General features: G+C 45.0%; 1 protein-coding gene across 4 annotated transcripts in view; it reads left to right on the top strand.

Annotated features, from left to right (window-relative positions):
* LOC140429626 (probable global transcription activator SNF2L2) overlaps window positions 1–22,794 on the top strand; it is a 210,149-nt gene that overhangs the window by 35,826 nt on the left and 151,529 nt on the right. For all 4 annotated transcript variants that reach the window (XM_072516880.1, XM_072516883.1, XM_072516882.1 and 1 more), the window contains exons 3-4: window positions 1,914–2,043; window positions 6,705–7,034. In XM_072516880.1, coding sequence (XP_072372981.1) covers window positions 1,914–2,043; window positions 6,705–7,034 — 460 coding nt within the window. The remainder of the gene's footprint in view (window positions 1–1,913; window positions 2,044–6,704; window positions 7,035–22,794) is intronic.

Below are 22,794 nucleotides of genomic sequence, written 5' to 3' on the forward strand. Positions count from 1 at the left end.
AAAAAAAAATCAAGTAAATACAAAAATGTATGGCATAAATCAAGAACAGGATCTTTGCTCAGTCCCAATTTGGCAAAAATACAGGATTTGCATTCAATATTCATTGACTAGTGTATTTTGTGTTGCATGAGTATTGAGGTTATTTTTCTAAAGGGACACGGCTCTTTTAGTGTTTTGAGACCTTTTTTGGACCATTAATTTCATATAGTGTAGCAATTTAGAGAAACTCTGACAAGTGTTATTGATATTGATACCAGAATTGATGTCCAGGCAAAGTTTTTGCAATGCAACCTCCACAAAACCTGCTACGATACAGACTTAAAGCCATTTTCAAGTACGTTCTGTGGAAAGTGCATGCAAAAGATGCAACTAGCATTAACAGTCTCTTTCACTAAGCAAGGTCAATTCCTATAGATTCTAATGTCAGGATCGCAGCATCTACATACTGGTGGTCATATCATCATTAATCTAATGGGACAGAAGAACCATGGGCGAGATTCTCCGACCCCCCCCGCCGGGACGGAGAATCGCCGGGGGCTGGCGTGAATCCCGCCCCCGCCGGTTGCCGAAGTCTCCGGCACCGGAGATTCGGGGGGGGGGGGGGGAGAATCGCGCCGCGCCGGTTGGTGGGCCCCCTCGCGCGATTCTCCGGCCGAAGTCCGGATGGGCAAGATGCCCGGATGGGCTAAAATGCCTGTCCCGCCGGCGTAAATTAAACCACCTACCTTACCGGCGGGACAAGGTGGCGCGGGCAGGCTCCGGGGTCCTGGGGGGGGGGGGGCGCGGGGCGATCTGGCCCCGGGGGGTGCCCCCACGGTGGCCTGGCCCGCGATCGGGGCCCACCGATCCGCGGGCGGGCGGGCCTGTGCCGTGGGGACACTCTTTCCCTTCCGCCTCCGCCATGGTCTCCACCATGGCGGAGGCAGAAGAGACTCCCTCCACTGCGCATGCGCGGGAATGCCGTCAGCGGCCGCTGACGCTCCCGCGCATGCGCTGCCCGGAGATGTCATTTCCGTGCCAGCTGGTGGGGCACCAAAGGCCTTTTCCGCCAGCTGGCGGGGTGGAAATTTGTCCGCCGCCGACCTAGCCCCTTAAGGTTGGGGCTCGGCCCCCAAAGATGCGGAGCATTCCGCACCTTTGGGGCGGCGCGATGCCCGACTGATTTGCGCCGTTTTGGGCGCCAGTAGGCGGACATCGCGCCGTTTCCGGAGCATTTCGCCCCATGTCTGTATTATCACTGGGAATAATACCTCCGTTCACTTTCTTAAGTTAATGTCAAATGCAGCACACATTGAGTTCCACATATTCCAGGTTTATATCTGCAGTTATCTACATTATTGTTTATTCTGAACCTTGTAAATAGGGAAAGATGCAGATCACATGCCACCGCATCAGCCAAAGGGATGGAGAGTGAAAGGGAGAAGCCTTAAGTTCTTGATTAATTCCTGGCATCTTCTTGCCTAACTCCTGATACAAGGTTGCTTGCCCATCCTGTTGAGTTATGTGTATTCAACGGTGGTAATGGTTGGGTAGAAGAATCTGCAGGGTAGTAAACTTCAAACAGTAAATTAGCTTAACTGTTTGTATTCAGTTTCCACTAATCAACTTTAATAAATTAGATTTATTTTACTTTGGCTCAAAAATTTTGCAATGGGAACAGGTATTAGGACATGTTATGGGATTCTTCAAGAATATTCATGGTTTATGAATAGTACTCAATAGCAACCTTTGTTTGTCCGGAAAACTACCATTTGTACAATTAGTTGTAACTTCAAGCGAAGTAATTTATAGACAATACTGTATAGTTGAAATATTACCAAATTCCATTTTTCTCTTAAAAGCTGCTCAAGAATTTGCATTGCTAAATGGTAATATTTAGCAAGCAATTGCTAAATGCTTATTTTCTTCCTTAGCCTATAGATGCAATGCATGACAAGGGAATGGCTGACGAAATGCATTATGGTCAGATGAAAGGAATGGGAATGAGGACTTCTCATGCTGGAATGGGACCACCTCAGAGTCCTATGGATCAGCATTCTCAAGGTATGTTGGACATGTATTTATGTTGACCTGAATAAAAGAAAAATATTGAAGATGCTGGAAATCTGAAATAAAAACAGTGCTGGAAAAATTCAGCAGGCCTGACAGCATCTGTGACGAAATGAATGTTTTGAGTCCAATATTCTTTGCAACTGCAGAGAGGTGGAAATATGATGGGCTTTTGTTGTTTTATTGGTCCAGTGGAACGAAAAGGAAGGCCCGGGGTACGTTAGAGGGTGGGATAGTTTAAATGAAAGATGTCATGGAACAAAAGGCAAGGGTATTGTAATAGTTGTACTAAAGGAACAATACATTATTCCAGAGTAAGCGTTAATGGCAAAATTAAGGACCGATCTGTGCTAAGTAAAACCTGAAACAAGATGCATGCACTGGCAAAAAAAAAAAACAGGGATTAAAATAAGAAGACCGAGTTCATGGTCTGAAGTTGTTAAACTCCATGTTGAGTCCAGAATGTTGAAAAGTGTATAATTAGTATAAGAGGTGCTGCTCCTCAATCTTGTGTCAAGCTTCACTGGAACATTGTCGCAGGCCGAGAACAGCAATGTAGGCATGACAGCAAGGTGGTGAATTAAAATGTAGAATAACCAGATGGTCGAAGCAGGTAAACTTTATATTGTATAAAGGCAGTCTCATTAATGTATAACATTTTTAGCTATAAGCTATTCATTTACAATCGACACAATTTGACTTTTATGTTTTCGCAAAGAATTTGAATGCAAACATGATGATGAATTTGAGTAAATTTTCAATTAAAATTCAATGCTTTTTTTGCTTCAATAAAGGCACCGAACCTCCTGGTGCTATCATTTCCTCATCATCCTAATTTGAATTCCTTTCTAAGAAATTAGTTGAATCTTTACATCTTCCTGAGCAAACCGTCTCTGTACTCAGCTGTGTTCTGTTGATAGTTAGAAAATATAAGCCTTCTAATTAATGACAGTTATGTGAGAGAGAAAGAAAGATGAGATAGACTGGAATGAGCCAAAGCGCACATTCTGTGCTCCACCGTTCTGCCAAATGCTTGGTTCTCCCTTCACTGATGCCAGGACTCCATCTTTTCAGCCCAGTTCTGCCAAATCCCAGAATCGCCCAAGCACTGCTGAATACCAGGTAGCTACCTCCAGCTGGTACATCTTGCATACCATCTTGCTGTGGATCCTCAGCTTTAAAAATTAAATATGCAGTGGGAAAGAAATATGTCACTTTTTGAGTTTTCTCTGAATAATGGACAAAATGCAGAATTCAATCCCCAAAGCGGTGACGCAAAATCTCAGAAAATCAGATCAAAAATGTAATCTGATTAATTCAGTCTCCATAAATACCCCATTTATCACATAACAGCATATCCTTTAATTTGCTGTGAGAAGTGCCATAGGAGAACTGCTGCTGTTGGATACTTTTGAATATTTGTAATTACAATATCATATTCTGATGTGTTGTCAGTATCAACAGTCACCTTGTTTTTGAATATGTTTGCAGTATTCATCCCAATTATATTTCTGGATAAAATGGTTCTGCGCTCTAATTAGTTCTTCGTTTTGGGCTTCCTCTTTTTACTTTCCACTGCCAGACAAAGAAATAATGTTGGTATCAGAACTTGCTGTCATAGGATCCCTACAATGCGGAAGGAGTCCATTCGGCCCATCGAGTCTGCACCGACCCTTTGAATGAGCACTCAACCCCATATCCACCTCCATAACCCCGTAATCTAACCCTGGACACTAAGGTGTCAATTTAGCATTACCAATCCATCTAATCCACATATCTTTGGATTGTGGGAGGAATACGGAGGAAACCCACACAGACACGGGGAGAACGTACAAACTCCTCGCAGATAATGACCCTAGGCCAGAATTGAACCTGGGTCCATGGCGCTGTGAGATAGCAGTGCTAACCACTGTGCCACCGTGCCACCCCTGTGATCCTTATAAGACTACGATAACTCCCCAGCATGTCAGTCACTAATCAAAGGCAGTTGGTTTATAAATTTATAGATTCCTGAGTGGTGATCATAAATTAATGTCAGCTACAGCAAATGTGGCTTTCTGTAAACACTCTTCGATATCTTTTTAGTTTCCTCGTTGACTGGTTTGAGTCAGAAAATCTTCCAAAACATTTTTAAACTAGTTTTTTTCCCCCCCTGATTTTGGGCAACCATGGTGTGAGGCTGTGACCTGTCATGCATAATAATTAGGACTCGTAATTTGTTATGGCGTGATCTTCAATGATATATCCTGTGATTTTACACAGTCTGCTATGATTTACATTCCATCTCTTGTCACTAGATTGGAGTTCGACTTTCTTTCTCTTCCCCTACTCAAATTTTACTTCATTCCACGAGCAGTATTTATTTTAAATCAGAATGTATAGTATTTATTTAAACTGCTTTTAAGTTCTCATTTGATAAATTCTGAGGCATTTCTGAGGACCGCAATGAGGTGTTAAATAAATGCAGTTCTTTTTCTTTAACTATGAATGTAATTTAAATTGTATTGATTAGAATTAATTAGCAAACTACAAGCTGTGACTTTTAAAAAGTGTTGTAAAAAGAAATGCAAAAACAATTTTTTCAAAATAAGGTGTGTAACCATTGTGGGTATGTGCCAAATAAAAATGATCCCCAAAAGAATGTTTATGAAGGCGAAAAAGCCCAAAGGTTCAAGGTATGATTCTTGCGGCACGGTAGCACAGTGGTTAGCACTGTTGCTTCACAACGCCAGGGTCCCAGGTACGATTTTCGGCTTGGGTCACTGTCTGTGCAGAGTCTGCATGTTCTCCCTGTGTCTGCGTGGGTTTCCTTTGGGTTCTCCGGTTTCCTCCCACAAGTCCCGGTTAGGTAATTTGGACATTCTGAATTCTCCCTCTGTGTACCCGAACAGGCGCCGGAATGTGGTGACTAGGGGCTTTTCACAGTAACTTCATTGCAGGGTTAATGTAAGCCTTCTTGTGAGAATAACGATTATTATTATTAATGCATGTTCGGCCTACCACGGAGCTTAGCCAGAACTCTAATTTTAATTTACCATGATTGACAGACTGTTGCATTTACATTGGATGCCTGAGTCGCATTCCACGTGATTTTTGGCTGAGTTCTGGCTGACTCATTAGTTTTTAATTAGCTTTCAGTACCGGAACATTTTTGGTGTTCTACATGAAGTATTTTAACTGTCTTATCATCTGAGTCAGGTTCATTTATTGAGGATTAACCTGGGAAAACTGTTGCAAGCTCCCCTTCGTTGTAACAAATTTTGCATAGCTGCCAAGTTGATTCCTCATCCATTTCATTACGCAGCCCTAAAAACACACACTTGCACAATTCAGTAATACACAACAAAAAACGAAGTACAATTTTAACTTCTTCAGGCGCTCTTCCTTTCCTTTCTACTCCCTTACCCAAGCTGTACCCAATAATAATAACCTTAGTCCCATTAGTTGAGAGCACCATTTTTGCCCTTGTTCTCCAGGGTCTAGCTAAATGTGAACCTGAAACCAAAGGCTCAAACTGAAAACAGCTTCTTCCCCACAACTACAAGACTCCCCCCTCAGACTGATCTGTTCCCTGTAAGCACACTATTCTCGACGCCCTAGGCTGCTCTTGCTCATGTATTTGCTTTGTTTGGCCCCTTGTTCCGCACTGTAACCAATCACTGTCGATGTACCATTTGTCAATGAAATGAAAATGAAAATCGCTTATTGTCACAAGTAGGCTTCAAATGAAGTTACTGTGAAAAGCCCCTAGTCGCCACATTCCGGCGCCTGTTCGGGGAAGCTGTTACGGGAATTGAACCGTGCTGCTGGCCTGCCTTGGTCTGCTTTCAAAGCCAGCGATTTAGCCCTGTGCTCTTTGTCTACTATGTACGTACTGTGTACGTTCTCTCGGCCGCAGAAAAATACTTTTCACTGTACTTCGGTACATGTGACTATAAATCAAATCAATCAATCAATATTTGACAGACCAAAGGCACCCGCTGACAATTCATGCTCTCCTCGCCTCCACCTAGAAGCATCTTCTAGCTACTCCATGTTCCCCTACTTCTACTCAACAGCTTTTTTCTTGGTGCCCACCCGAAATGTTATTTGCTTTCTTAATTCCTCAGCTTTGCAACTTTGATTCTGATTCCTGATGCTCTATTCCCATTGTGAGGATGATTGGAGGAAACAGATGCAAGTATCAGGAGCAAGTGACAATTAATTGCAGAGAGAAATATGGAAGAGAATAACTGAAAGAAACACATGGAAAGAGTAAGCCAGGCATGGGAACAGATTAACAGGGCAAGATTAAAGACACAATTAGACTGTAATAGAATAGGTGCCCAAAAAATCATCTTGACAAACATACAACACTGGGGTTCCTGAATATTTCTTCCAGAAATCGCAAAATGGTTAACAAGTAGAAAGATATAGATCTTGGCTTGTCCAAAATCCATCTCTTGTGCTCTAATCTGGTGAGTAATTGAATCTTGAGACAACTGCAGGATCTTGATCGGAAACTGGTGAGGTCCGTTATTGTAAGAGCAGACAGAACAATGCACTCCAGGCCTAACTATCTAACAGATTTTCTAGTGTACCCTAAAGATAATGGTGCATTATGTTTGTGTTCATTTTAGCATTTAGAATCTGATAACAAAATATTTTCTCTGCAGGATATCTATCTCCTCATCCGTCTCCTATGAGTGTACCAGAGCATGTTCCCAGTCCAATGTCAGCAGGTGGGCCTACACCCCCTCAGATTCCACCAGCCCAGGCTACACCAATGTTGCAAGGCGATCCTCAGGTCATTAGCCAGCAGAACCGAGGTCCTTCACCTTTCAACCCAGTTCAGCTTCATCAATTAAGGGCTCAAATTCTGGCTTATAAGATGCTTGCTAGAGGACAACCATTACCAGACAACCTGCAGCTTGCTGTTCAGGGAAAACGGTCACTACCGAGTATGCAACAGCAAGTGGCCCCCATTGCATACAACCGACCACCCAGTAAGTATGCATTTTGTTATTTCTTTCAAATAGAAAAAAAAAATGGATTCTAAATGTATTATCAGATTTTTGAAAACCATTTGAATTAGTCAAGTTTCAGCATCCAGGCAGTAAAGTTTTTTTATGAATTGAGTGTTGTTTACTTGTAGTTGAAAAATATTTTGCACTCGTCGACCTTAAAAGTTGAAATTTTGAGTTCTGATAATTGAGTTATTCAGGCATTTGATGTTTGGGTAGCTAGAAATGTCGTGTTTGAGTCGGATGTTGGGGGCAGTTGGTATTGATTCATTCTAATGGAAATTGGATAGATTTCTTATGAACAGAATTTTGAGATGCAACATATAAATATTTTTGAGACCTGATTTCGCAAGTGCTCTATTATTGGAAGGAAAAGCTGAGTTTGGACCTATGGGGCGTCATTCTCCGACCCCCTGCCGGGTTGGAGAATCGCCAGGGGCTGCCGTGAAGCCTGCCCCCGCTGGTTGCCGAAGTCTCCAGCACCGGATATTCGGCGGGGGCGGGAATCGGGCCGCGCCGGTTGGCGGGCCCCCCCGCTCGATTCTCCGGCCCGGATGGGCCGAAGTCCCGCCGATAAATTGCCTGTCCCGCCGGCGTGGATTAAACAACCTTTTGAACGGCGGGACAAGGCTGCATGGGCGGGGTCCTGGGGGGGGGGCGCGGGGCGATCTGGTCCCGGGGGGGGTGCCCCCACGGTGGCCTGGCCCGCGATCGGGGCCCACCGATCCGCGGGCGGGCCTGTGCCGTGGGGGCACTCTTTCCCTTCCGCCTCCGCCACGGTCTCCACCATGGCGGAGGCGGAAGAGTCTCCCTCCACTGTGCATGCGTGGGAAACTGTCAGCGGCAGCTGACGCCCCCGCACATGCGCCGCCCGGGGATGTCATTTCCGCGCCAGCTGGCGGGGCAACAAAGGCCGTTTCCGCCAGCTGGCGGGGCGGAAATTCCTCCGCCGCCGGCCTAGCCCCTCAATGTTGGGGCGTGGCCCCCAAAGATGCGGAGCATTCCGCACCTTTGGGGCGGCGCGATGCCTGTCTGATTGGCGCCGTTTTGGGCGCCAGTCGGCGGACATCGCGCCGTTTCCGGAGAATTTCGCCTGTGATTCCTAAAGCTCACAAAATACAATGGGCTGGATTCTCCGTTCCCGAGGCCAAGTGCCGACGCCAACGGAGTATCCGTGGTGTTTCACGATGGGAGGATCGGCGCGCGGAAAACGGTCAAAGAATCGCTGGATCCCTGGCCGCACGTGTGCAGGGCTGATGGGCTGCAGCCACGCACGGCAACATTCCACACCCACACACGCACTGGAAAACATGGCACCTGCTGCGGTGGACCGCGTACCTGCCCACCCTGACCCCACAGCCCACCTGGTCACTCCTCAGCCCTAGAAAAAGCTCCCCGGCCAGTGGCATGGATCTAAGCTGAGTGTGGCGGCGCTGGAAACTGTCCGCAGCTGAAACGTGGCCGCCCCATCGGAGGCGGAGCATCGTGGGTGGGCTGGCTGATGACACTCCAACGGGGTTGCGACTGCCCGCGGCGCGTGTGCCACTGACATCAATTTGGTGCAGAGCATCGCAAACTGGCGCCTGCCCCGATTTTGGTGTTGGGAGCTGCCCGGTGTTCTTCAGCCGTTCTCGATTTTTTTTTCTCATGTAGCAATTTCTACATTCCTACTATTCTCCACTTTTAATGGTGTACAGGGGTAGTGCAGGTAAAGTTTTCTTAACAAATATCAGAAAAGGGAGAGGTGGAAGAGGACAGGGAAGGAGAGGGGAGAGGTGCAAGAGGACAGGGAAGGAGAGGGGAGAGGTGCAAGAGGACAGGGAAGGAGAGGGGAGGTGCACAAGAGGGCAGGGAAGGAGAGGGGAGAGATACAAGAAGACTGGGAAGGGAGACCAGCGACAAATATGTAATCTCCTTTTACAGGGGCAGCACAGTAGCATAGTGGTTCGCACAATTGCTTCACAGCTCCAGGGTCCCAGGTTCGATTCCCGGCTGGGTCACTGTCTGTGCGGAGTCTGCACGTTCTCCCCGTGTGCGTGGGTTTCCTCTGGGTGCTCCAGTTTCCTCCCACAGTCCAAAGATGTGCAGGTGATGTGGATTGGCCATGCTAAATTGCCCTTAGTGTCCAAAATTGCCCTTAGTGTTGGTTGAGTGGGGTTACTGGGTTATGGGGATAGGGTGGTGTGGGCTTGGTTAGGGTGCTCTTTCCAAGAGCCGGTGCAGACCCGATGGGCCGAATGGCCTCCTTCTGCACTCTATGAAATAGAGGGACAGTACAGGAAGGCTTACAACATTATAGCCGGGTTGAGTTTCAGAATGTAATTTGTGGCCTTTGTAAATGTAAATGTTGCCTTTCCTTCCATTTTAGCAGGATTGATTCACAAAGTATACTTTGAATAGTGGGTCAGATTTGCTGCCCTTCTCTGCAGAAGAGGTGGGAAGGGGAGGGATGTGCTTAGGAAAATGCCCTTTCCTTCACTCGACCCCAAAGCTGCTCTGAAGGAAGTTCCATCAAATTCCAGTGACCACTGCAGGAGTTCAGAAAGTCGCACAGTGCAGAAAAGGCCTTTCGGCCCATCGAGTCTCCACCGACAATAACTACCCCATATCTTGCGCTAATCCCACTTACCAGCACTTGTCCCATATCCTTGAATGTGATGGTGTTTCAAGTGCCCATCCTAGTGCTTTTTAAAGGTTGAAGTTTTCAGCCTCCATTACCTTCTCAGGCAATGCATTCCAGATTCTCACCACCCTCTGAGTGAATTTTGTTTTCTCAAATTCCCTCAGAATCTCCTGCCCCTCACCCTAAAACAATGTCCCCTTGTGATTGACCCCTCATCAGGAGGTAATACTCGGTGTAAGAATTGATATGTCTAATTTTAAAGCAGGAAAGCAGTTCTGTGATCCTGGACTCTCTGTTAAAGTGTTGGGGTTTGAGCAACATCAGGTCTCCAATGGTAAGCTGCAGTAAGGTTCGGTGGGGGGGGCGGGGAATATTAATGGGGGCATGTTGGCTTTCACAGAGTATCACATGGCCTCAATTTCCATTTGGTTTCAATTTCATCTCCTTCTGCATAGTTTAAGTTGCTATTTCTGTATCTACTGGCCTTTCAAAGACTTTTAATGCGATTCTCATAAAACCTTTTTACTTTCAACTTTTATTTTACATAAACTGCTATCTAATTCAGAACAGTTACTGATTGCGTAATTCTCGGCCTCTTTTAATGGATACAGGGAAGTGGAAATAAGAATTACTAAGATTCCATTTTGGGCTGTCATTTAACATTTGATTTGTCTCACTGTTTTAAATTTATCAAGTATTTTGCATCCACTTGTGCCAAAAGCATTTAAATTATGAGACCACTCCTCATTTTAAACATCGATCAGATACTGATGGAATACCATTGTTTCTGTATTGCTGGGGCTATGGACTGGTCACGTGTAATATAACTGATCAGGTTGAATAATAAATTGCTAACTTGTTTGGTATTGCTTTAACTGCTAGAACATTTGCAGAGTTTTACATTTGAAATGTTTTTTTTCCTTGCATTTAGAGTGCCCAATTACTTATTTCCAGTTGAGGGGCAATTTAGCGTGGCCAATCTACCTAACCTGCACATCTTTGGGTTGTAGCGGTGAGGCCCACATAGACACGGGGAGAATGTGCAAACTCCACGTTTGATCGAACCTGGGTCCTCGGTGCTGTGTGGCAGCAGTGCTTTATGTTTGAAATATAACCTGTTCACCATCTCGGGAGATTAAGGTCCACAATGATGCAAGTGTGCCAATTTCAATGAAATGAACAGCTAGAGCGGTTGGATTTGTGTAATGTGGCTCTTAATTCCACAGAATTGAAATTGAACTTGTCCAGACAAAAACAAAATATTTTGTACTTGTCTTTTATCAAAGTTTCATGGATTATGCTATTGTAATGCACTATGAAGTTTAGAGCTCTTTGAGTTCAAAAATTTGAATGTCATTCTGTTACATATAGCATTATTGTCCACTTTTGCTTTTTTTAAATGTTGAGATTGTGAGATTTGTTACTAATCGCATATAAAATACTGTGTGGTCCAGCTAAGCAAAACTGATTAGGAAAGATTAATATTTAAATATACCAATATGTTTGTTTGAGTTTGCTGTGGAAATAATTTGAATATTTAATTTTGATTATTTGCAATGAATATAGAAAGTCTTTAGCATGCAAGTTTCTTTCAAAATAGCTGCATGTTTCCTATTATCTGATCCAAATGATGATGACTTTTAAAACCTAGCAGTGACAACATGATATTAGCAGACAGGAGAGTATATGACATCAGGGGAGATGGTACAGTGGTAATGTCTTAAGGATATGGCTGATGGAAGATGCCGAGTTATTCTAAATCCCAGAAGGTAAACCTGAAACAACTGTCCTCAACTGTATTCAGGAATTTGGTATAAATCTGGGGAAAGGTTTGAAATCCAGATAATGATGTCCCAAACATTTTGTGATTATTTTAAATAAATTAAATAAATGCGCAACAATAAAGTACTAGAAGTACACAACTAAGACAATGGCTATACACAGTATCACCAATTCTCCCCAAATGTTTAACAACACCGTATAGATTTAAAAAACTATAACAATCCAGTAAACAAAACCACAGTTGTATCTCTGGTTGCTTCTGAAGTAGAACAAACAGCTTGCTCTTCAAGACAGGCTTTCTTCACAGACACCGCTTGCCGAGAGTTAAACTACTATTCCCCCTGTTGGCTGAGGTCTAAATAACAGCTCCCCTGCATTGTTTTAACCATTTCCTTATATAGTTTTCCTGTTTGATCTTTCCCTATCTGAGCTAATGTATTCAGAAGTCGCACTTATTTACCTTGATTTCTTGAGTCTACGTTTTAGAGCGTAAATGCAAAGTACACTCCTTTTATGACCCTTTCCTCACACTCTTTCACCGACCTTCGAACCTTTTACACTTTATTTAAACCCCTTAATGTTCTGTTTTCCATTGTTACCAACCTGTCTTCAGGAAATATCTGTTTGCTGTGTTGCTAAGCTCATCAACGTCTCAAAGGCACTAGTGTCATAACATAGCCAAGCTGTCCCTCCCTTAAGTCATTTTCTCAGTTTTTGAAATCTATCACCAACAGAAAATATTCCAATTTCTTGAATTTCCCTGATATTTTTGTGTCTCTGTTGTTTTCCTTGCATGTCATTGGACTAGTAATTCAGAGGCCTGGCCTAATGCTCTGGAGACATGGGTTTAAATCTCATCACATCAGCTGGTGCGATTTAACAAAAAAAGCTGGAATTGAAAAGATGACCATGAAGCTGTAGTCAATTGTCATAAAAACCTAATTGGTTCACTCATACCTTTTTAGGGAAGGAACATTTTCATTCTTGTGTCATGTGAGAGTACCTTTAAGAAATGGGTGTTTATAAAAATATCTGTAGTGGATGTATTTTTAAGAAATGAGTGTTTTTCAGTGATGGCAGAGTGTGGGTGGAGCTGGGCTGTCTGTCTGCTTTACTTTCGTTTTAGGCTGTTTGCTACAGGGTGTGTTTGGTTTCGTTTTAGACTTGGAGCTGCTTCTAGCAAGACAAGGTGTGATTCTGATTTATTTCTATATGAAAGGAATGTCTTCAGATCACTTGCTAATTTAATAGTGATAACTGCTCTCAGTAGAGAATTTAAACCTCATCTCTGTTTAAAAGGGTCTTTTGTCTTCTGGATGTTAATAAGGAAAGATTAAGGTTTACATCTGTGGGGAGTATTGGTGTTGATAGTTGTTAAGATGTTTACTGTGGGTTTATAAAGTGTTAACTGGTTTCATAAATAAACATTGGATCTCTGTTGCATCACACCTGTAAGGTAGGCCCGTGTGCTCTCCATAACCACAATCTAGTAAATGTTGTGCATCAGGTGAACTCCATGATACACTTTGGGGTTCTCTAAACCTTGGCCCATAACACTTGTCTCTTTTCGCCTAATGTGACTCTTTAAAAAAAATTTAGAGTACCCTATTCATTTTTTCCAATTAAGGGGCAATTTAGCATGGCCAATCCATCTACCCTGCACATCTTTGCGTTGTGGGGGTGAAACCCACGCAAACACGGGGAGAGTGTGCAAACTCCACACGGACAGTGACCCAGAGCCGGGATCGAACCTGGGACCTCGGCGTCATGAGGCAGCAGAGCTAACCCACTACGCCAATGTGCTGCCCCTACTGTAACTCTTAACTAACTGCCCAACATTGACCTTGCCAGTGACACCCTCAGAAGACCAAAAGATATAGGAGAAGAATTACACCATTCGACCCATTGAGTCCTCTCCGCCATTCAATCATGGTTGATATGTTTCGCATCCCTATTCTCCTGCCTTCTCCCCATATCGCCACATCCCATGAAAGAATAAGTTTAAAATTAAATTAAAAACTTGCTTTAAAATGCAGGAATTAAACTGAGTTCCAGTGAAGAAACTATTGGAATAGATGATGTTTGGATAACTTGGGTATATTAAATTGATCAGAATGTATAGTAATCAGTCAGTATTACAAAGGTTGGTAATCTATTCACAAGCTCTATCTCCATTCCGTTCCCTGGAAGATGTAAAGTGACGGGGCTTAGGGCAGCTATGTTATGACTACTGAGCAGTATAAGGGCCTACTTCTTGTTCTATATTGGGACAATTCAATGAAGTATTACTTAATTAAAGCATTTTTGAAAACAAATTATGCCTTTTGTGAACTTGGGTAATGAGGTCTTGATGCACATGCTGTTGTTTTCTTTGCCATTTAAAATTCCTGCAGCTGTTGAAAACATTTTTCTTTGAGTAACTGCTTACAGCCATGATTTCAAGGGAAGGGACACTGAAATGTCGCAAAGTTTGGGCTCAGAAATGTCACTAATAACAAGATAGCAATGGCATTTGGGTTAATTTCATCTTGGACACTGATAAGTACTTTACAAGAAGGCCCACATGAACTGTTAAACAAAAAAACAAAAGTAGAAAATAAATTAAAGGAAAAGGTCAATTAATCTGATTTGTTTGATAAATTATGAAAAAATTTAGATCAAATTTATTATGAAGCTAGTCCCTTAACTCCAAGTTTGATTTTCCTGTTAAATCAGGAACTGTTAAACTCTACATATGAAGATATTGGCAACAATCTTCATGCCACTGTGGACCCTGCCAGTATTAATTTCATGCAGGTAATTTTGAGGATATATTTCTGCTTTTTCTTTAATGCCTTGGGGAAAATCAAACTTGGAGTTAAGGGACTAGCTTCATAATAAATTTGATCTAAATTTTTTCATAATTTATCAAACAAATCAGATTAATTGACCTTTTCCTTTAATTTATTTTCTACTTTTGTTTTTTACCTTTTTTTCCAACCTTAAAATTCCTAACAATCACATTCCTCTGAGGAGGGAAAAAAGGCTGCTCGTTAACATTCTACAAGATGCTGTCACGTTGGAAATCTCTCACACCAGTAAACTATCAAAAGAATACTTAAAACACAAATATTCATAATCCAAACTTGGCTCCACTACCTCCCTGCTTTTCATAAGCAGCGTGGTGCAACCTGCCAGGCTTCTGAACATCTAAATACATCTCCTGGCAAATGACTGGATGAAAGGCTTTTTATCAAGCAGAAGAATTCCTGGGACTCACTTTGTAGCCATTTTACCCATTCCTTCAGCAAATATCCCTGAAATGTATCTGCTAAAGTTTGTTAGTGAGCCATCACCTCCCAGGAAGAACCATGTGCTGATCACCTGCTGTCTGCATGTGAAGGATTTTGTGACTGATTCCTATTAATATCAGCAACAAAGCTACTGTGGGTCTGTTATAATCTTTGTTGTAACCGCAAGAAGAAAGAATCAGAGGTGGCACACGTTGGGTTCGTATAACATAGTGCAAAGGGTTCATTTTAAGATGTTGCTGAAACAAGGCACACTGGTGGATCGCCACAAAAGCCCGCAAAACGCTTCGATGGTGTCATTGTGTAACACGTGACATTACACCAGCCAATCGTGTTACTCTGATACATAACAGGATCTAATTTGTACTTTTGTTTGTGATCATTTTCCTTGATTTTTCAAGCAATATGTAAAGGCAGGAGGAAATGTATTTTTAGGTAGGGGTAATTTGTAAAAAACTTAGGAGAGAGAAGTGAAACAAAGGAGAGTGGAAGCGAAGTGGCAGAAGTAGGTTGCGGAGAAATTGGATTGACTTTAATTTTGGTTGTGCTGCAACCCAGGGAACAACAAAAGAAGGAAAAGTAAGGACTTGCATTGGAGGAGATGGAATGGAGAAGGGCAGATGTAATTGGTGGGAAGCGAAACGCTGACGTTTGTTGGGAAGTGAGATGAAGCGAGTCAGAGTTTCTTTTTGAGCAGGGGTGAGAAAAGGGGATAGCAATCCTGTTTGGAGATGGATCATGTTGAGGTGGTGATTGTTTGAGTGGGGCTGAATAATGAGAGAAGAGAGACTGACAGACACACTGTCTGCAAGAAAGCAAAGAGAAACCCTATTGCAAGGGATACACTTATTTGACACTGCAGGAGGTGGCATGAATGGTTGCTGATGGGGCTTGTCAGCTCCATACTATAAAATAATGCATCGTATTTCATATTCTGAAGCTGCACTCCATGTAAATTGAACTTTTCCTGCAAACATGAGTCTACTGCTGTGTCATTAAAGGCTTATTTCACAAGGACAAAATCTATCTTTCTGAATTAACTAGGTCATTCAATCTTAACTGAACCTTGGATGTATGTTACCTGGAGGTAACCTGCTATCTCTCGTTGTCCTTGTTTTTTTGGCTGTTTGCCAGCTACCCCATTATGTGTAGTTTTGTATGTGTGTATATATAGAAGTGTTAGTAACCATTAGTTTTAGATGAAACATAAAGATTTCAAAATTTTTAAAATATCCATATAGATGTAAATTTGGATTTCATGGTGTTCTTGTGGCGTATTCAGGTATCTAAAATGTCATCTTAGGCTGTTGTGGCTGTTAGCAGCATTTTCATGTATACTTTAGAAATATTGTATGCACATTAGAAAATGGAGTTTGAAAGCTTCATTTTACATTGGCAACCATTTTACCAAAATGTGTGCATGCTTTCCTGAATATGGATATGTGCACTTAAAAAATGACAAATATATTTAAATATCATCTTTTCTGCCAGCAAGTAGGTGGAAAAAGATTTGAGTACTGCAATTAGTGATAGCTATGTAGCAAGGATAGCAAATATTAAGATATTTAATTGATGCACATAAATTTGTTATGCTCAGATTAGTAGTTTTGTTTTAGGTATAAAGAGTTTTGAGCATGAGAGTTATCTAGACATGCTTATCACTTTACAGATCTTAATTTAACAATCTGTAATGTATTTATGTAGTCGTGTTTAACTTAAAGCATAATCGGGCACCTATGTGAGTTACTCAAGCACAGAAATGGTTTGTGGCTTGACGTTACTTTTGTCAAATCTAGATTTTAAAATGTATGTTTTAAAATTGCGTAGGTTAAAGAAACGTCCTAAAAACACTTGGTGCAAAAGCCATAAAAGTTGTGTTTGAATCAGTTGAGAATTTGATATGCTTTGCAGTTCTGAACGTTTCCATATGTTTACTGTTTCGGAGACATATGGTTTGCATGTTCTTTTTCCATCTACTTATAATTCTTTGGAGTTTTCATTTTTAACTTTAAATCAGTTGGTCCTAGGTTTGTGACTTGATTTAGTTCACATTTGTCCATTGTCTCTGGTTGTACCCAAGTTTCCACCCACATTCCGCAATAGGAAATAAAAACTTTCATGAACCAATGCAACCAGGCAATCTTTTTAAGCACAAATTTGAAATGTTTGCAGTTTTATTAATACAGCTGTAAATGGGTTTTATCATTAAAAAAAATAAGCATTTTAATCAAGTGTTGCGTCTACGACTTGTAACCTGATTTTAAAGAAATTAGTATCAATCTGAAAGGTTACACAGAAACATTTGTCCATTGCATTTGTGTATAAGTCTGTTGCTCAAGTTAAAAGCTTTTTTAAAAAAAAGGTGCCCATTTGTGTTCTTGCATCAAAAACCAAAAAAGTCACTTTGCAATGGGTGGTTAATGTGATCTGTGAGCTTGGCCAATGTTGTGGATGGGGTCAGGTTCTTATCTGTCTATGGAACAATGAACACATGGAAAATGTCCAAGTGGAAAGCATGTCTAATTCTCAATTGATTGAAGCATAAGGTTTTGTGACCTTTGCACCAAACGTCATGGATTTGGCATGTAACTAGGCAAGCTTTTTGTTCTCCACAATTTTTGTAGCAAGGAAAGGTTTTAACACTTTTTAATTAGAATGCATCTTGCATTACAGTGCAAAACCTCAACCAGTATGTTTGGCAATGCTTAATGAAAAGATTTCTCCATTGATCTTGTGACTATAACTACAGCTTCTGATCATTTAATGTTTCCAGCAATTTATTATCGATGTTCTTTGATCAAATGTATTCTTCTTAGGGTTCATATTGCTGTTGCTTTTATTGCCTGGTTTTGATGTAATTGTCGGTTGGAAAATTTACAAAGGCAGCCTGGAAAGTCCTTCACTTGACAACTAAATTGTAGTTGAAATTTGAAATTGTTCTGGTCAAATGTAGAGCCATTTGAACCTGACAGCTTACCTAAACTTTAACCAATTCATCATCTTAAATTTGTTATTGCACTGGGCACAGTCATTAACATGCATAGTTTTTTTTATTATAAATTTAGAATACCCAATTATTTTTTTCCAATTAAGGGGAATTTAGCACGTCCAATTCACCTACCCTGCTCATCTTTGGGTTGTGGGAGTGAGACCCTTGCAGACATGGGGAGAATGTGCAAACTCCACATGGACAGTGACCCAAGGCTGGGATCGAACCTGGTCCTCGGTGCCATGAGGCAGCAGTGCTAACGACTGCACCACGGCGCGCACACTATTGTTAAATATTTTGTATCTTGGCTGGCATGTGGGTAAGTAGTTAATGGAAAAGGTTTACATTTTTTTAATGGGGATGTTAAGTTAAAATGTGGCAAGTTCACTATGTAAAGAAGTAGGTAGCACAGTGGTTAGCACAGTTGCTTCACAGATCCAGGGTCCCAGGTTCGATTCCCAGCTTGGGTCACTGTCTGTGTGAAGTCTGCATATCCTCCCCCTGTCTGCGTGGGTTTCCTCTGGGTGCTCCAGTTCCTCCCACAGTCCAAAGATGTGCAGGTTAGGTGGATTGGCCATGCTAAATTGCCCTTGGTGTCCAAAAAGGTTAGATGGGGTTACGGGGATAGGGTGGAGGTGTGGGCTTAGGTAGGGTGATCTTCCCATGGGCCGGTGCTGACTTGATGGGCCGAATGGTCTCCTTCTGCACTGTAAATTCTATGATCTTAAGTAATTTACCTGTGACTCAAACGGTTTATTGAATAGAACATTTCAGTCTGAAGACAAAATACATTGGGCGAGATTCTCCGTTTCTGTTGACGCCGACGCAGAATTTCTGGACTTTCACGACAGCAAAACTGGCGCCGCACGTAGACCAATTCCGCTACTGTTAAGGGACTAGCGCCGGAGCCACATGGAACACAATCGATTCCAATGAGAAACTCTGGGATTCGGTGGTTTCGCTGACAAGCTGCAGCTGCATATACATACTTCATTCGCCACACACACAATCCCAGCCAACAAGATGGCAGCAAGATTTGACGCGCTGAGCTGGAGACTCTCCTGGAAGTGGTGGGGGAAGAGGAGGATGACCCTGTACCCTGGTCCGGGAAGGAGGCTGCCAGCCATCTCCATTCGCTGTGCCTGGGTGCAGATGGCAGAGGCGGTCAGTGCCGTAGGCAACACTGTCCAGACTGGCCAGCAGTGCTGAAAAATATACTGCACGACCGCCTCAGGGCGGCCAGTGTTAGTAGCAGCACTGTGCCTCTGGAACTAACCTGCGTCTCCCACACCTGTAACCCAACCCCGCCCCCCCCCTCAACCCAGAGGGCTGCAGAACCCCCACCCTGCACCACATGCCAGCACCTATACCGGGTGCCCTGGCCGGGGGTCTGCCGTGCCTGTGGCCCTTAACCGTAGCAGAGCCTGGATGGGGTCGGGGGCCGGAGGAAAGGGAGGCGCCGATGTGGAGTTTGGCCATGGGCGAGGTAGTGAGACCCCCGCTTAGTTGCAGTTCCCCGTGACGTGTGTCAACCTCCCCGTCTCTACACCACCCCTCACCCTACTCACCTCGGCCGCGGTCTAATCTTGCGTCATGTCTTTTGTCTTGCAAGAGCAGTTGGAGATGGGGCGGGTCCATCTGGTGTCCCTCAGCCAGAGCCGGAGCCCCCGCCCCCCCTCTCCCGTGAGCCGAGCAGTGACGAAAGCAGAGCGAATGTCAGCGCCCCCAGGAGACCCCGGAGCTCGGGTCTGAGGATGACCTGATTTCCCGTTACAGCTGTCTTCAACACCCTCCACCATCCCAGAGACCCTCACCTCGCAAAGGGCAATTTAGTGAAGAGGCTCCTCGGTCACTCTCTGGTGCGCACCACAGAGCTGATCCGGTACAGGTGGAACTTGGAACTCCCAAGGGGGCAGACAGCCTGATGGCGGGCCGACCCCAGGGACTAGATGACGTCCAGACAGGTTTTGTGCTTCTGGAACAACAGTCCTATCGATTGTGGAGATGTAGTCGCAGTGCCAGGGACTACACGAGGGGTTGTTGGCGAGCATCCAATACCTGCAGGAGCAGGAGGTGGTGCTGACCATGCGTGCCAGCCAGGCCAACACCGCACGGGTGGCATTGGGGGACGACGGGTTCGGCTATGGATCGGCATGTCCAAGACCTGGGGCGTTCTGTGCGGATGCTGGCCGAGGCCCAAGATAGGGTTTCCGCCTCACAAGCAACCATGTGCCAGAGCCACCTAGATAGCTGAGCGTGGCCCAGTTACAGCAGGCCATGGTTGGGAACATCGGCAGCATTGCCCAGGAGCTGACCAACACGGCGCAGACCGAGAGGGAGGTCATAGAATCATAGAATTTACAGTGCAGAAGGAGGCCATCCGGCCCATCGAGTCTGCACAGACCCGTACAAAGCACCCTACTCAAGCCAACGTCTCTACCCTATCCTGGTAACCCCCACTTAACAATTTTGGACACTAAGGGCAATTTAGTATGGCCAGTCCACCTAAACCGGATCACCCGGAGGAAACCCACGCAGACACACGGAGAAAGTGCAAACTCTGCACAGACAGTGACCCAAGCCAGAATCGAGCCAGTTCCAGAGTCACTGTGAAACAAATGTGAAACAAACCCAGAAGGTGGTGGCATAGTCGCAGCCTTATATGGCACAGTCCCAGATGGAGATGGTCCACTCCCTGTGCCCCATGCCCGTAAACGTGCGGACCCTGGTTGAGACCAGTGTGGGCCTCCAGGTCCGGCAGGTGGCGGGGGAGCCTCTGGGGATAGCTCCACTTGCACCCCCGGCCCATGGAGTAGCCTGGGGGCCATTGCAGTGATGCATCCCCCCCCCCTCCTGCCGCCTTCGTGCTCTGTCTGACGGGTGTGAGGGGAGGCTGGCTGAGTTAGCCAGAGAGAGAGGGTGCGGCAAGGGAATGGGTGGACGTTGTGGGTAGCCTGTGCTCCCCACCCTCTTTCCCCTGACCGTCCCCACCACCGTCACCCCAGGGATCTGATTGGACCACGTGATGGATTGGCCAGGTGGACGGTGGAAAGTGCTACCGTGGGCAGGAGTCAGACCTCGTCATACAATGCGGAGCTCCTGAAGCTCATCGCAGAGTGGTTTGTTATCATCCTCCATTACAGGGATCATACCTGCTGTTATAGCCCAACCCAGGGCCCATACCCGCAGTAGGGCAGATACGTGTCAAGGAGGGAGTTGTACACGGCGAGGGATTGCTGGGCGGGGGGGGGGGGGGGGGGGGGGGGGGGGGGGGGCTGAGTGAGGGGGCGCGGGGATGGGATGCGGCTTCCGTGTTGCCCCCCAGGCCAGTTGGTGAACCTGGAGGCGATCAGAGCGTCCCGTCCGCATTGGCCCTGGCGCACACACCGTGTGGCCTCCCGTGCCTGCCTGGGCCCCATGTCATAGAATCATAGAATTTACAGAGCAGAAGGAGGCCATTCAGCCCATCAAGTAAGCACAGGCCTATGGAAAGATCACCCTATCTTAAGCCCACACCTCCACCGTATCCCTGTAGCCCAGTGACACCATCTAACCTTTTTGGACACCAAGGTCAATTTAGCATGGCCAATCCACCTAACCTGCACATCTTTGGACTGTGGGAGGAAACCGGAGCACCCGGAGGAAACCCACGCACACAAGGGGAGAATGTGCAGACTCCGCACAGACAGTGACCCAAAACGGGCATCCAACCTGGGACCGTGGAGCTGTGAAGCAACTGTGCTATCGTACCACCCGTAAGCAGAATTCCAACTTTGTTGTGGAGTACTATATGAAAGTAATTGCCTTAATACACAAGAGATGCAAGTGTATCGACTTGCAAAAGACTAAAATCAGGCGAGTTGAGGCCTGACTCCCATATTTCCATGCAAGGTCAGACAGTTTTGAAGAGAATACCATAAAAATGGAGACAGGCAAGTACAAGGCTTTTGTCTAGTTTTAGTTAACAATACCAGTTAGTAGGGATACATTAATGCAGCCATTTACACAGGTTGACAAGGTATGTTTACATCACATTTAAAAGGAAATTCAAGAAAATTGTCTAATGCAGTCATGAAAAGCCTGGCAGTCATGTCACATTGCAACAGTTATACAATTTTATATGTCCTGCCCACCCTCGCCCTCCCCTGCATCCTCCTCATAGACCAGGCCTGGTGTTTCGCCTTCAACACATCGCCCCTCTGCTGCGCGATGTTGTGGAGGACGCAGCGGCCACCACGATATGGGCGAACCTCTCGGCATCATACTGGAGGGCCCGTCCAGAGCGGTCCAGGCACCTGAACTGTATCTTCAGGAGGCCAAAACACCGCTCGATCAAACGCTCGGTTGCTGTAAGGGACATCGTTGTAGCGGGTCTCCGCGTTGGTCTATGGCCTCCAGATCAGTGTCATAAGCCTACACCGCAGTGGATAACCTCTGTCGCCCAGGAGCCAGCGCCTCATCCGGGATGGAGGGGGTCGCACATCTAGAACATGTCAGGAATCGTCAAGTGCGCCAGGAAGAAGGAATCGTGCACACTGCCCAGGTACGGACGCAGGCGTGAATGATGCGAGGCTGATGGTCACACATCAGCTGCATGTTCATTTGAGTGGTATCCCTTTCGGTTGGTGTAGAGCGGCCTGTCATCAGCCAGTGCTCGTAGGGGTACATGCTTCCCATCGTTCACCCCCTGGACCGGGGCATCCAGTCTATGGCGTTGAACCCTGCTATCCTGGCATCATGGTGGGTTGCTCAGTCTCCATTGAAATGGATAGACTGACCCGCCTGGGCATATATGGCCTCTGTGACTGTGCAGATGCACATGTGCACAGAGGTCAGTGACATCCCGGACAAGTCCCCACTCGGCGCCTCGAAGGACCCTGTGGTGTAAAAGTACACGCCAATCGTTAGCTTGATGGCACCGGGAGCTGGTGTCCTCCCTCATACCCCCACAGTGCCAGTTGTGCCATCATCTGGCAGATATGGCGCACTGTTTTCCTGCTCAACCAGAGGCTTCGACGACATGCCCGGTCCGGCAAGTCCTCGAATGACGGGCGGTGC

The sequence above is a fragment of the Scyliorhinus torazame genome, chromosome 9 (assembly GCF_047496885.1).
Source record: "Scyliorhinus torazame isolate Kashiwa2021f chromosome 9, sScyTor2.1, whole genome shotgun sequence".
Lineage (NCBI taxonomy): Eukaryota > Metazoa > Chordata > Chondrichthyes > Carcharhiniformes > Scyliorhinidae > Scyliorhinus > Scyliorhinus torazame.